This window comes from Strix uralensis, chromosome 1, assembly GCF_047716275.1.
Source record: "Strix uralensis isolate ZFMK-TIS-50842 chromosome 1, bStrUra1, whole genome shotgun sequence".
Lineage (NCBI taxonomy): Eukaryota > Metazoa > Chordata > Aves > Strigiformes > Strigidae > Strix > Strix uralensis.
The window spans coordinates 135843932-135858104 of record NC_133972.1 but is presented as its reverse complement, the minus strand read 5'-3'; the positions used below and the strand labels follow the sequence as shown (position 1 = coordinate 135858104).

The following is a 14173-nucleotide window of genomic DNA, read 5'->3' as shown; positions in this document are numbered from 1 at the left end:
TTTGTTCAAAATATTTTAATAAAGATTCTTTCCGACATAGATACACATACAAACGATCGTACATTGCTGTCATAATCTGATTGACCTATTTAATATATATCACTCTTTACACATCCGTGACCTGCCAACAGATCCATCATGGCTCCTATTTTGCCATCCAACCTGACAGTCCGAATTTGTATTATCTGCAAGTAGTGGAAAATAGCAGGACTCGTTTTTGAAAAGAAAAAAAAAAAAAAAAAAAGAAAAAAAAATCTTGATTTACAAATGGCAGAGAGACAGCCACCCAGCCATGCAAACTCAAACTGAAGGCTCACTTTGGGTAAATAGCTACTTCTTGCTTTTCATCTCTCATTTTTCTTCCAAAAAAACCCACCCTCCCGCACCCCCCCCACCCACCCAGAAAAAAAGAAAAGAATTCCACGCGTTCTGTAAATCAGCCTAAAGTATTTTAAAGTATTTCAACTTAAATAATCATCCACAGTCAGAATAATTTACATATACATTAAAAGCGGTTTAAATTATACCTTTGAAAACACAGCGCCTGGGAAAACATTGGCTTGGCAAGTGTTCTTGTAGCAGCTATTGCTCTGATGCCTTGTTAAAGTAAATAGCTATTACCTGTTATAATGCAAAGAATACCCTTTCAAAAATCAGTTGGTTGAGCAATTAAGAATACACCTTTCCTGTAATTTTTGGACTGAAGCAATTTATTAAAGCTCAATTTAAATACAGGGATGATGCAACTTAAAATCCAGATGACCTTTCATAAACCTAAGCAGCTCGGATACATCAACATTTCTCGTTATACGTTGTTGGCAAATAAACGTTTTAAACACTTGGCACACAGTTTAAGTTAATCCATAAACAGAATTTTAGAAGCATTTAAAGTAACTGCACATAAGACCCGTGACCTTAACACATGATAAATATTGTTGGCGTGGAAGGGTCATTTAAAGAATAACAAATAAATAGCATGTCTTGTTTATACATCATTGCAAAGTGGAAAGAAACAAGGTGCACATAAATATTTCTTTTAAAAATGCGATACTTTCAGCCACACGGAGTAGGGGTTTTGATCGGTTATTTTTTGTCTTTTTCTTTTTTTAACTCTCTCGATTTTTTTTAAATCACTCTCACCAAACTTTGCGCATTTTCACAGGATCAAAGTTTAGAGACGATAAAAAATACAAAGTCTTCCATAACAATGGTCCAGTCTCTTTGTTTCTGCGAGTCGCTTAAATAATAAGTTTACATTTCAAGTTTGTTTGTTTCCTGGCTCAGAATAATAATAATAATACTGCTAATAATAATAATTAAAAAAAAAATCTATGTTCAAGTGCCCTCTCTGATTTGTCCCGTCCACCTCCGCGCCCGGGTCGCCGCGGCCCCCTCCCCTCCCCTCGCCTCGCCTCGCCGGGGCCGGGGCCGGGGCCGGGGCGGGGGTCCTCTCCCCGGCGCTAGCCCCGGCTCCTCGCCCGGCATCTCCTTTGTCCGGCGGCGCAGCGGGCACCCGGCGGGAGCGACCCCCCCGCGCCCCCCCCCGCTCCGGGGCTTCCTCCCGGCGGCCCCGCCGGCCCCGCGCCCCCTCCCCGGCGCGGCGCGGCGCACACGCTGCCTCCCGCCGCGGTCCCGTCTCGGCAACACCCGAGGAGAAGGGGGAGGCGAGGCGAGGCCGGGCGGGGGGAGGCGGGGGCCGGGCAGCGCTCAGTCCCGCCGCCGCCCCCGCGGCCCCCGGCCCGGGTCCGGGGCGCCGGCTGTCGCCGCTCCCCGGGGCCGCGGCAACGGCGGCGGGGGGCGGCAACGGCGGCGGCGCTTAAGGCTTCTCCGTGCACTGTTTGCAGAGGCTGGAGGAGACGCTGTTGAAAATGGCACATTTCTCGGGGCAGGAGGTGGTGGGGGGTAGCCCGGCGCTGAAGGGGTACCCGGCCGCCTGCTCGTAGGCGCCGAGGGCGGGGTGCAGCGCCGCCGCCGCCGCCGCCGCCGCCGCGGCGGAGCTGGGCAGGGAGGCGGCGGAGATGGCCTGGCCCTGGTTGAGATAAGCCACCAAGCGCCGCATCTCCTCCAGGGCCTGCGCCTGCATCAGGATGTAGTTCTTGGCCAGGAGGAGCGTGGCGATCTTGGAGAGCTTCCGCACCGAGGGGCTGTGCGCGTAGGGGATGACCGCCCGCAGCTCGTCCAGCGCGTCGTTCAGGTCGTGCATCCGCCGCCGCTCCCGCGCGTTGATGTTGAGGCGCAGCGCCTTCTGCTCCTTGGACTTCTTGCTGCCGCCGTGCCCGTGGCTGTTGGAGCAGCCGCCCTCGGCCGCCTTCAGCCCCCCGCCCCCCCCGCCGCCGCCGCCGCCGCCGCCGCCCGCCGCCGGCGAGGCGACGCGCGGGTCCCCCCCGGCGCCGCGCAGCACCAGCTCGCAGCGGCCGTCGCTGTCGTCGTCGGGGCTCTGCTCGCCGCCGCTGCTCTCGGCCACCGAGCTGCGGCTGGCGCTCTCGCCGTACTTGACGCAGACGGAGCCCGGCGGCAGCGCCAGCGGGTCGCCGCCGACGCCGGGCTGCAGCAGCGCCTCGGGCTCCGCCGCCTCGTAGCAGGCGAGCGGCGAGGGCTGGCGGTCGCGGGGGTGGGAGAGGTCGAGCCCCGGGGGCGAGCGGAAGGCGGACTCCATGCGCTTGGCCGAGGCGGCGAGGCTCTTGTGGAAGAGGTCCTCTTCTGCGGGCAGCCCCAGCGCCCGCTCCATCGGCGCCCCGCTCGCCTCCGCCTCCGCCTCCTCCGCCCCCCTCAGCTCCCGGCCCGCTCCTCCAAGGCTCCGCGCCGCGGCGGGCGGCTCCCCGGCGTCCCGCTGGCAGAAATCGTCTCCCGGCTCCCGCCGGGGCTGCGCCGTGCCCGGCGCCGCGGCTGCCCCTGCCCCTGCTCCGGCTCTGGCTCCGGCTGCTGCTCCGGCGGCTGCTGCTGCTCCGGCGGCGGCTCCGGCTCCGGCTGCGGCGGCGGCTCCGGCTGCGGCGGCGGCCGCGGCTCCGGCTCCGGCTGCGGCTCCGGTGGGGGCTGCGGCTCCGGCTGCGGCTCGCCCTCAGCAGGCGCCGCGCTGGGGCATTGTGCGCTGCCAGCGGAGCCGCTTCCACCGTTTATCTTGCTTGGATTCACCTTCAAGAGATTTCCGGACCCATCAACCAGCAGCCGCCGCAGACGGGGGAGTCTTTTACATCATTATCTCTGAGAGTAGGTTATTATGAAGAAGACTCGCCTGTTGGGACAGAGCTTTCTACCCAATCAGGTTAACGTTTTAATTAATAGGATTAAAACGGTAACAAACAATCCCCGGCGCTATCTGGCCCTGAGTCTGAATAGTTTCATTTCCCAGGTCTGAAGACAGGCAGCAGCTAGAGCTTTATAAGAGGCGCCTGCTCCATTATTCTCCCTGCCATCTGTATACACAGCTTAACGCATATGTTTGCAAGACGTTGTGTCCTGTTAGTAACCCAACAACTGCCTTTAGCTTGACATGTGTGGCGACTTTCACTCATCAATGAGCACACTAAAAGCCCTACTTAGATCGAAGGATGTTCTTTGCCTCCTTCAGCAAATTACAGCCCTGCACTGCAGAAAAGCCCGCTTCACAACACTTCCCCTTCCGAGTGCTGCCAGCAGACTTCTGCTAACTTAGCCGTGGAGTCAGGAGTGACACCCTCTCCCCCCACCCCGGCCCACCCACCCCCTGCATTTACATTAACTTATAGCCCACTCCCACCCCCACCCGTCTTCACGACAAGGCTCGCCTGGGAAAGAAAGGAAAAAAAAAAAAAAAAAAAACGGACCAACCCGAACCGTCGTGCCCACTCCTGCCCACCGCCAAAGTCCACCTTGCTTCCCTGGGAGGCGAATGGTCCCCAGCCCCCTCTCCCCCCCCTCCAGCAAACGGAGACCAAACTACGGGGTGGTTCCCCTCCTCCTCCCCTTAGCCCTTTTCAAGTAGCAGATTGCTGCTTTCGAGTGATTATCCCCCGTGTCCCTATAAAAAACATAAAGCCCCATCAGTTACCTTGAAAACGAACCGATCTGGGGAGGAGGGAGGGCGGGGTGAGAAAGGGCAGAACCCACCAAACTTTTTTTTTTTTTTTAATTGTGATTCACCAACTCTTTGCAGCGGTCCCTGCCTGCCTCCCTCGGCGGGAGCACCCCGCACTGCTCCCCAACGCCGGGATGTCGCCGCCGGCGTCGGGGCGAGAGCGGCCCCCGCGCCCCGGTTACCCCGGTTACCCCGGCCCCCTGCTCTCCTCCCGGGGCTCTCCTCGGGGCCGGGCACACACTCTTCTGCGCTCTCCCAGAAGCTGAAGTGGCAACCCCAGGGCTGGTCTGAATTTTTGTCCCACTGCTCCTCTCATGCTCGAGGCGAGCAGCTCGCTCCCGCTTTACTGTTAGCGCTCAGAGTATTTAGTGGCAGGTTTTCATCCTTATGACATCAGTAAAAACAATATTTCCCAACACTTCCAGTAAATCATTCTTATGTGGCAGAATTACTGAAGGCTATGAAATTTTTTGGTTTCTCTGGTTTCATTAAAAACCTTTTAATTGTGTCTTTCGGAGTTGGCCCCAGGTGTTGGACTCTTTTCATTACATTTTGCTCTAATGTGATGAAATTCTAATTCTCTCCTTACCATATGGTTAAATTTCCCCACTGAGAATTAGTTGAAAAAGGAGAAATAATCTATTAATCTCTGTAATAGATTCACAAATGAGGTTTGCCACAGAACCTGTTTTTGAATGGTAATATCAGAACAGTTGGGTGCCTTGTTTCAGGAAAGAAAGGACCAGGCGACAACAGAAAACGTTTGAATTTTCACCTGGAAAGAATGAAAAGAAGCCAAGCTGCAGATTTCAGAGTAATTGACTGAGATTTCATCTAGCGAGGACATGACTACAATACAGACCTTCCTCACCTCGTGTCTCCGGATCAGAGGCGAACATACAAGCCGAGTCCTCCGAAGAGAGGCGGAGGGGGGGGTGTCTCACCCCCGCCCCCCCAGCCCCGTTTGGCTGCTGCGCTTGTCCCTGGTCGCCGTCCAAGCGCACAGTCACCGAGCGCCTCGCTCCCCTCCCCCTTTCCAAGGGATGCCACCGTTAACCTCTATCATTATTAATCCAAAGGCATTTTAGGTTTATTGTTTTCCAATTAGCAACTTCATTTTCCCTGGGATCATAAACAAAGGGCTTTATAATCGCAAGAGGGGGTTCGGTGTGGGGTATTATTATTATCATTATTATTAACCCTGTTTAATATCCAACTGGTAAAACTCATGTGGTCACCTAAGGATGACGGATACTGTTATTATAATTTGATCGTTGGGGGAGCGTTTTAGCCCTCGCAGTTTATTTCTTCGAAGACGGAGGTCTCTGCCTCGATCTCTCCCGCTGATGTGAGTTCACTAGTGCTACGTCCCCTCTTTTTGCCTGCAACTTTGGGGACGGAGCACTCTCCCGCTCCGCAGCCGGCGAGGCCGGTTGCCCCGCAGCTGCAGCCGCCGCATTTGCCCCGAGGGGCGGCGGGCGCTGCCGGGCCGCGCCGTCGGGGCGGGGGGACGGGGGCATCGCGGGGACCCTCAGGAGGTCCCGGTCGCCTCCTGTTGTCCTCGGCTGCCTTGGCTCAGATATGCGCTGTGAGTCAGAAATTTCTCTCTCTTCGTCTAAGCTTTCTGCTCGCCCCTGTCCACCCGCCAGCCTGCCTGCGGCTGAGCTGCCTGTGGATCTGTTTATGTGCGTGTCCCTGCTTCTGCTCGTCCTGTCATCCACCTCGCTTTTTCTTTTATTTCTCCTCATCCTTTCCTTTCCCCTTCTTTCTGGGTCTGCCCCCTGTTATTGAGACATTGATGTATGCCAGTCATCTTGCCGATGTGCGCATCTGTGACTTGCCGTGCTTTAGTAATGCCAACTTTCTCCCAAACTTTAGCTTGGGGGGGGGGGGGAAGGTAGGAAGAAGAAAGTGGAGGAGACAAAAAGGGAGCCCTTCTCGCCTCCCCCGGACCCGCCCGTTGTGATCTGTCTCTCCCCCCCTCCCGAAGAAGTGGCTGTTTAATAGTCTACGGGAACTTTAGTTTGGAAGCAGGCAGAAGAATTTATAGAAGCTTTAAATGCGGGGCTTATAAAAATACCGAGGAATGGTCTTTGAGGTTTATGCACTCGTAAACTTTTGCTGATTGCTTCTGGGAAGTTGTCAGGCATTTAACACTGCGTTTATCTTACAGCGCAATGAAAACACATCTGCCCAGCGTCTCGTTACCTGGTTTAATTGTGCCGCAGCCCTCTGCCACGGGCTCCACTCCACCTGGGTCCTGATTTCGGGAAAGGAGCAGCCCGGAGCCGAGGTGCAGAAGGGACTCAGAGCAGAGACCGACCCGGCCGCTGTGGAGCATCCCCCAGCCTTCACCGTGAGCGGCCAGGCATGGGCCGCCCCGGGCTGGGCGGGAGGCAGGGGCAGGGGGTGCAAGGAGCCTGCAGGCTCCCAGCAGACAGATGAGAGCGGACAGCACCGCGGTTGCGGATTTTCCGTGGCGCCTTTTGCAAGATTTGCTCGAGAGTCATTTTGTTCTACTCCCCACCTGGGAGAGAAGTTAAAACCCCCTTCCCTCTCTCCAGGGCTGGGCTTCCCGTTTGCTGAAAAGCCTCCAGGAGGAAGGACGCTCTCCAAATTTTCCCCAAAGCCGCCCAGGAGCTAAATGCTGGCGAGGCAGATTTTAGATAGATGAAGGCAGCCTCTCCCTGCCTGCTCTGGGCAGAGGCACGGCAGGACGGTCCTCGCAGCCAGCTGAGGGCTTGGGATCACCCGCAAGTTCCCGGCCCTTCTTCCAGCGGCTCAGCCCCGAGCCCGGCTGCCCCCGGGACGCTGAGCCCGGGGGAGAGCAGAGCCGGGCGCCGAGCTCCCCCCCAGTGCAGCGCAGCCCCAGCTGCAGGGTCTGCCCGGCTTTTCCAGCGCTGAGTCAAGTGTCGGAGAGGGCTTTCGTTCGTCGCGGCTGCTTCTGTGTTGTCTTCACTCTTAGGCAAACTTTATTTAAGTTCAGGGTGAAGAAAAGACGGTAAAAAGAACGAAAAAGACACCGCCCTTGCGTTCGCTCCTAGTGCAAATCTCCTCGGAGGTGTCTGGCCGGAGGCAGCCCCAGGAGGCCGCTGACTTCCCAACCTGGGAAAGTGTTTCTAGCAGCAGACGGGGGCCCGGCAGCCCACAGGGGTCTCGGGGCAGCCTGTAGGGCAGGAGAAGGAGGCGATGCGCTCAGCCCCACGGGACGCCCGTCGCAGCATCCCGCTCCCCAGGGCCAGGGGATCGAGGAGCGGGCAGGGTGGTGGGACCTGGCGGGTGCGTGTGGGCAGCCGGGTTGGGGTATAGTTGTGTGGCGAGGGGCTGCGAAGCGGAGGAAAGCATTCCTCCCGGTCCCCGGTCCTTTGCAGGAGAAAAACTGCATTGATGGACTTGACAGCGCAGCAGAGTTATCTTGGGGTGAGGGATGCCACTCCGATACCCCAGCCCTGCGCCACCGTTGAAGGTGGAAAGTCTGGAGGGCTACAGAGGGATCAAAGGCACCTGAGGCTCCCCGCTGAGACCCGCCGGGTGGCCGGTAGGTCTCCTCCGGGCTCTGCGTGGACCTACCGGCCACACGGCCCCGGCCCCGGTCCCGGTCGCTGCGCTCCCGATCCAAAATCCACAGCACCATCTCCTGGGCAGCGGGAGAAATGCACGGCCCACCTCGGAAGCGGCGGGGTCGATGGCGGCGGTGGGTGGAAGAACCGACGTGGGGCTGGAGACATAGAAAATGAACTGGAAATGTAAAAAAAAAACAAAATAAAAAAAAAAAATAAAAGAATGTAAAATAACCCTGCAGAGTGTGGCGTGTTTTTGTATGGGGAACAAAATAATTATTCCTCTGGGATAAAATCCTCTAAAATTCTACCACAATTCAGTGTGCTCTGGTTTGGTTTTGGGCAGTTCGAGATATTCCTTCCTTCCTTCCTTCCTTCCTTCCTTCCTTCCTTCCTTCCTTCCTTCCTTCCTTCCTTCCTTCCTTCCTTCCTTCCTTCCTTCCTTCCTTCCTTCCTTCCTTCCTTCCTTCCTTCCTTCCTTCCTTCCTTCCTTCCTTCCTTCCTTCCTTCCTTCCTTCCTTCCTTCCTTCCTTCCTTCCTTCCTTCCTTCCTTCCTCCCTCCCTCCCTCCCTCCCTCCCTCCCTCCCTCCCCTTTCTTTTCTCTCCCTCTCCCTCTTTTCTCTCCTTCCTTTCTTGCCTTTCCCCAGGGAAGACCCTTTAGGCCCTCCAAGCCATTCCTCTTGTCATGCTCACAGTTCCTCATGCATGTGCATGTCTGCTTTGGCCAAACCAGGGTTACTGGTGTAGATCCCCTTAACAAACCATTCCCTGGATTGACAGAGCTACCTGTTATGCTCATTTATCTACTTCAGCCTGAATTCTGCTTCACACAGCTCTAAGTGCTCACGTCTTGTTTCCAACTCTCAGAGTAAGTCCTTATTCTCTCTGCTCCTTTCAAGCACCCTCCAATGAATGTTTGGGTGGGTCTCAGCAGGAGCAGAGTCCAGAGCTCTGGCTACATACAGTTAATATTTACTCCCTGTCCAGCTTTCACTCTCACACCTGCCCTTATTTTGCTTCTATTGGAAACTTTCCACTGTAAGGAATGTGACACCGAGCTTACTCTTCCCACCCTTTCTTGGCCACGCTGTAGATGTTTATTTTCAGTTACTATTTCACCGCCAAACAGTTTCTATAGGTCTTTCCTTTTCCTTCCACGCTCTTGAACTCCTTCCAGTTCACCTTTATTGGTACTGAAAGTACTTAAATCTGAAAGCAGTAGCTGAGGTGCTATCTCATCAGTATTGTATACTGAGAGGGACATCTATCACTTCCCGGGTACATGACACAATGCCTCTGTGTTAGAAGCCCAAAAATTACATTGGATTTTTTTTTTTTTGGTCACACTGCTATATCCTATTTAATTTACTGAAGCCCATACATCCAAATCTATATGTTAGTAGGCACGTATATTACACCTACTGTATTCCCTTCAGTCACCACTTTGCAATTATAGAAGGAAAAAAAATGCTTGCATGTGCCTTTCTTCCATTCCTTATAAATCCATGCTGTTTACTGGTTGTGGATCCATTCTCCCCTAAGTGCTTAGGATTTTTACCTTTTAATATTTTTTCCTCTATATTACTGTAGACTGAAGTTAGGCTTACCAGATGGTAGATGACAGGTTCACTCTTTCTCTTCCTCTTCCCCTGCCATTTTTAAAGGCCAGTAACATGCTCCCCTTTCTTTTCAGACCTCTTAGAGCTCACTAATTCTCCAAAACACTTTAAAATAATTGTCAGTAGTTTGGATAAGTTCATTAGTTAATTCCCTTTCCTCCTCATGCTGTGCATCACAGAGATATGCTCAGTTTCACATCCTTGGTTTTCTCCCCCTCAACCTTCTGTATGACTTTCTCTCAACAATTCTAACTGCAAGGTCGTTTTTCTTAATTGTACTTTATTTTTCTTAAAAATTGCAATTCAATAATTTTGCTAATTGAGAATCATCGCTCCTTTTGTTCCCTTCTTTGTAGAATAACAACCTCCTTTTATTCCTAGCAATTCCCTTCTTCCCTTGTTAATTAAAAGATCATCTCGAATCTATGCAGATCTAAGTAGTTGCTGCATTGAAAAATGGAGTTACCATTGCTAGCAATGCTGTTATACTCTATAAATAAGGCAATTTTATGTGTTTAATAACTTATCATGGGCATAAAATATAAAAATGTGTTGAAATACAGTCCAGTAAGAGTCAAAATCCATATATTTAACAGTGAAAAATAATTTTGTTCTCAGATTCTTCCTATATTTCAACTATTTTTGAATTAAAGTATAAGCTGATTTCCTATTACATCCCTTCAGTTGCCATGATAAGTAGCAGGAAAGAACAAAGAATTTCCTTCCTGGATTACTTTGCTAAATTCATACTTTAATCTTTTGGTAGACGATGTTTTTCAAACACACTCAGATGTCTGATTGTCAGCTTTATGTCTCAGGAAGTATTCCCAGCAATTCAGGTACAGTAAAGTATCTACCTCTAGCAAGTCTCTGTGTACTATATAACTTTTATAGTCATTATAAAAAGTAATTTATTGAAAAAACTTAAACCTTTTCCAACTCAACTGACTTTTGATTTAAAGGTGTGTGCTCCTGGTTATGGTAATCAGGTATGGTAGGTGCTTTTTTCAGAATTAGGTTTGCTGTTTATATCACAAAGTTCAAAAGCTATGAGAGTAACATCCTCTAAAACATAGCATGTTCACAGAAACAGAGATATCAGCTCATGTTTCACTGTTACACTGCCTGGAATTGCACATAATACAAGGTGGGAGAACTTTTCCCTTTTTTAGATCACACTTTTTCTCCCAGGTATTATTTCTATTTGCCTTCACTGTAGTACAATACAGTGATTCTGCCAACAGTCTGGGTCTGGGGAAATGACATGTAACAAAAAAGGGGATGTAATATACCTCAGTGGTATGCGACTGTATCTTCCTTCCTTCCTTCCTTCCTTCCTTCCTTCCTTCCTTCCTTCCTTCCTTCCTTCCTTCCTTCCTTCCTTCCTTCCTTCCTTCCTTCCTTCCTTCCTTCCTTCCTTCCTTCCTTCCTTCCTTCCTTCCTTCCTTCCTTCCTTCCTTCCTTCCTTCCTTCCTTCCTTCCTTCCTTCCTTCCTTCCTTCCTTCCTTCCTTCCTTCCTTCCTTTCTTTTTGTCTCTTTTTCTTTTTTACCTCTTTTTCTTTCTTTCTCTTGCTTGCTTGACTGCTTGCTTTCTTGCTTCATGTATCATATAGCCTTGCTTCATTTTAAAAGTGGCAGGATCCTCTAATAACAGCAGAGATCACGACCAAGAGGAAAGCTCCTTGTAACAGTGCCTAGCTCTGATTAGGATTGTGACTCTTGCTCACGATATTTTTGAGCCAAACCATTGCAATGGGATTTGAACTTGCTTTTTGATCCAGAGGGGAGGATGCTGCCAGCTGCAGTCCCAGTCCTGCTGTTGATTCTGCGTGGGCAGAGGCCTGCTGGTGCAAACTAAAGGACTCCACCTCATTGCAGCCACACTGGCAAAGGAAGAAAAAGCAGTTAGGCATAAGCAGGTGAGGCAGGGACCCTGCTGTGCTCCTGAGAGGTCCAGCTGCTGAACCTGGACATCTGGGTATGCCTACAGCAGCCTTGGTGTTGCCCTGCATTGTGCTGGTAGCTTGGTTAGTTCTTCATTCAAACCCAGATTCAGCACACCAGCTGCCAGAGCTCAGCCAGAACCAATGTGGCGTAAGGACAAAGGCCAAAATGCTATCCATGGAAAAAAACCCTACAGTTGAGTTCTGTGAAGAACTTTGGCTTTCAGAATATTTTGCAACATAACCTCAGTTACCAAGAACAGTCCAGGTACCACAAAACTTACACACAACTTCCTTTCTGAGTGAAAGGCTGAGTGACCAGAGAACGCTTGAGGGCTGACAAGTGCTTTTAACATCCTTAGTCCCGTCTTAGGCTGTCACAGAGACTTACTGATATTTTCTTTGCAGAGTTATTTGATTATTCCAAGAGAGAACTGCTGAAGGCAAGGGGTTCCATGCACCTGCAGGCTGAACTCACCAAGGTGACAGTCATCTTTGAAGTGGCAAGTTTGCATGGAGATCTGAATATATTTCAAATGGATTTGCATCATTAATGTCCCATTTCTCTCCCTGACCATCCACTTGGACATTGGTTTGATTTATTTGAGTTTAAATGGGCATGAAAACAAACAGTGTGGCTTGAGGCAAGGCTAGGTGCATCTCATCTACAAAACATGTAAGATTGCATCTGGGGACTTGTGAGCTGAGGCACTGTCAGGGAAAGGGCATAGGCAGCCTTTTCACATCCCTGGCCCTATACACATCTACATATAGCATCAGACCATGTTAATACAGGAAAGAAGCCCTCTTTAATGTGGTGGTTGGTTACCTACTTCTTGTCAATAACCCTGAATGACATGCAGCTTTTCTGAGAGGTGAGTTCACTGAGGTCAACTTTATACTAGTCTGACTGACCATTGGACTTGGAGGAATGCTTGCTCGAACTGCCAAAGGTTCCCTCAGACACATTTTTTAGACTCCCAAACAGGGCATGGGATATTTCCTGCCTCCCTCTCTTAGTTGTGGCCATAGGAAATGATGCAGGAATTTCCCAGTGTAATGGCAGAAGAGTGGGTGTTTGGATGCTCCAACACTGATGTTGGCTCTGGTAAATCCAAGTCATCCTGGAGACGCATGTTCTGTATTATATGACACACATCAGATTTGACCAGGCATCTGGGCATTTAACTTCTTGGTCCAAATTTTGCTTTTCTAAATTTAGCCTCCTTTCTTTGTACCATACCTTATGATTTCCTGCAGGATTCCCCTGCTTCTTAGGGTAGGTTCTCTGCATTGCTCACATGAAGTAAAAATCCAAACCACCAACTCCACCCAAAGATAAAACAAAGTCTCAAATGCTTTCATCAGTAATAATTATTCCTGTGTATCAGATGAAGCCCACAGTGAGGAGGAGTGTAGCTTCAGTGCTCACTAACCTTCTGCTCATGCATGGGATGAATCTGGACCCAAGTGCCCACACACATCACAAGATTTCGGCACCATTTTTAGTGATATCTTCAGGATTATGCCAGCAGTGTGAGACCAGGCACAGTGAGAAGCGTGGAGCCTGCAACACATTGTTATCATATTCATGCTGTTGATTCTGATTCTCTGATAAAGTTAATTGACTGAGTCAGGGCAAATTTGCTCCACACCTGCTCTGGACAGACCAAGATCAACCAGCTCTAATCAATCACTCCCACCAGGAAACTGGCACAAAGTGTGCTTGTTCAGCTGGTGCCAGAGGCTGATCTTGGTGGCACTGGTGCAATCCCAGGGTAAGACTATGGGATGTACAAATTGCCCCGGGGGAACCACATCAGAATTTCTCCCTAAAGCCACTTTATTTTTTACTCTTAAAGTAGTACATTCCCTGAGCCTTTCTAATAAGCTTTGCTGGTCTCAATGCCATTCAGTTAATGCTCTGGCAACATTTCCTTCAGAAAAAGTGTACTTTATTGCATTTGTGACCTGTTCATTATCAAATTGATTTTAGGATGGTCCAAGGGATCTTTCCCTTTGGTGCCCACACTCAAACTCCTCATCTGAGGGCCTTCAGCAAGGAGGGATAACTGCACTTTGCTCTGCAGGTAGGACAAAAGGGCCAGAAGTCTAAGTAACTGTGCCCTGCATTTCCTGGATTTACTAATCAAGAGATTAACCTCAGTTAGGACATGTTTAGAAATGGCTATTAGACACACCCAGAACCTGGCTCATCCTTTGTTTTTGAATATTTCTGCACCCTTTTACCTGTTTTGCCCTTCCCTGCTGCTGGCACACAAAGCATCCAAAATCCGTGCCTCTTATCAGAGGGGACCTGTATTTGAAGGCTCTGGCACGAGCCCATGGGAGCCCATGGCTGTCCTGTACAGCAGTTCCTGGTGTGGTACGTGGAGCAGTTGGACCTAAGCCCTGAGAGGAGCAGAGCTCTGCTATCCCCCTACAATGTGGTTACAGCATGGAATATAGCAGCTATGACAAACCCAGGACCTTAAGTCAGACAGAAGACTGGTTAAAACCCCCAGCAGAGCTGAAACTCTTCCCAAGGCAGCTGCAGAAGGTTAAACTCTGTGTTTGCAGACAGTGGATGGCAGGAGAAAGATAGGCAGACAGCAGCGAGCCTTATAGATGATAGTGCTTGCTTTTGAAGCACTTAAATGTGTTACTGGTTTTTAGTTAGCAGAGAACAGAGCCTGGCTAGCACCCTTCCTTTGGGATTAAGTCAGACCACACCACAAACAGGGCAGAAGAGAGATAGGCATTGTGCTCGAAGATATTTTGACAAGGAGAATGGCAGCAGCAATAGCAGCTGCAAAAATCCTATGAGGTAATGGGTAACTCCTTAGCAGGAGACAAATAGACTGCAAAGGTAGCAACGTAAGAATAAATTGTAGGGAAAGACCATGTATAAATTTGGATCCTGTCAGCTCTGTGCTTACATGCTGTGGCTACAGACCCTCATCCTATCGCAAATGTGGGTTTGCGTAAATTACTCCT

The 14173-nt window shown here is 50.6% G+C and overlaps 1 protein-coding gene across 1 annotated transcript; it reads right to left on the bottom strand.

Annotated features, from left to right (window-relative positions):
* BHLHE22 (basic helix-loop-helix family member e22) lies at nucleotides 1-4407 on the bottom strand. The gene has a single exon (XM_074882100.1). The coding sequence runs from the start codon at nucleotides 2726-2728 to the stop codon at nucleotides 1817-1819; it is 912 nt and encodes a 303-aa protein (XP_074738201.1). The 5' UTR covers nucleotides 2729-4407; the 3' UTR covers nucleotides 1-1816.
* Nucleotides 4408-14173: the final 9766 nt, after the last annotated feature.

Bases quoted from the DNA above. Each gene is read 5' to 3' on its own strand.
- BHLHE22 (XM_074882100.1), bottom strand. From the start codon at position 2,728: ATGGAGCGGGCGCTGGGGCTGCCCGCAGAAGAGGACCTCTTCCACAAG.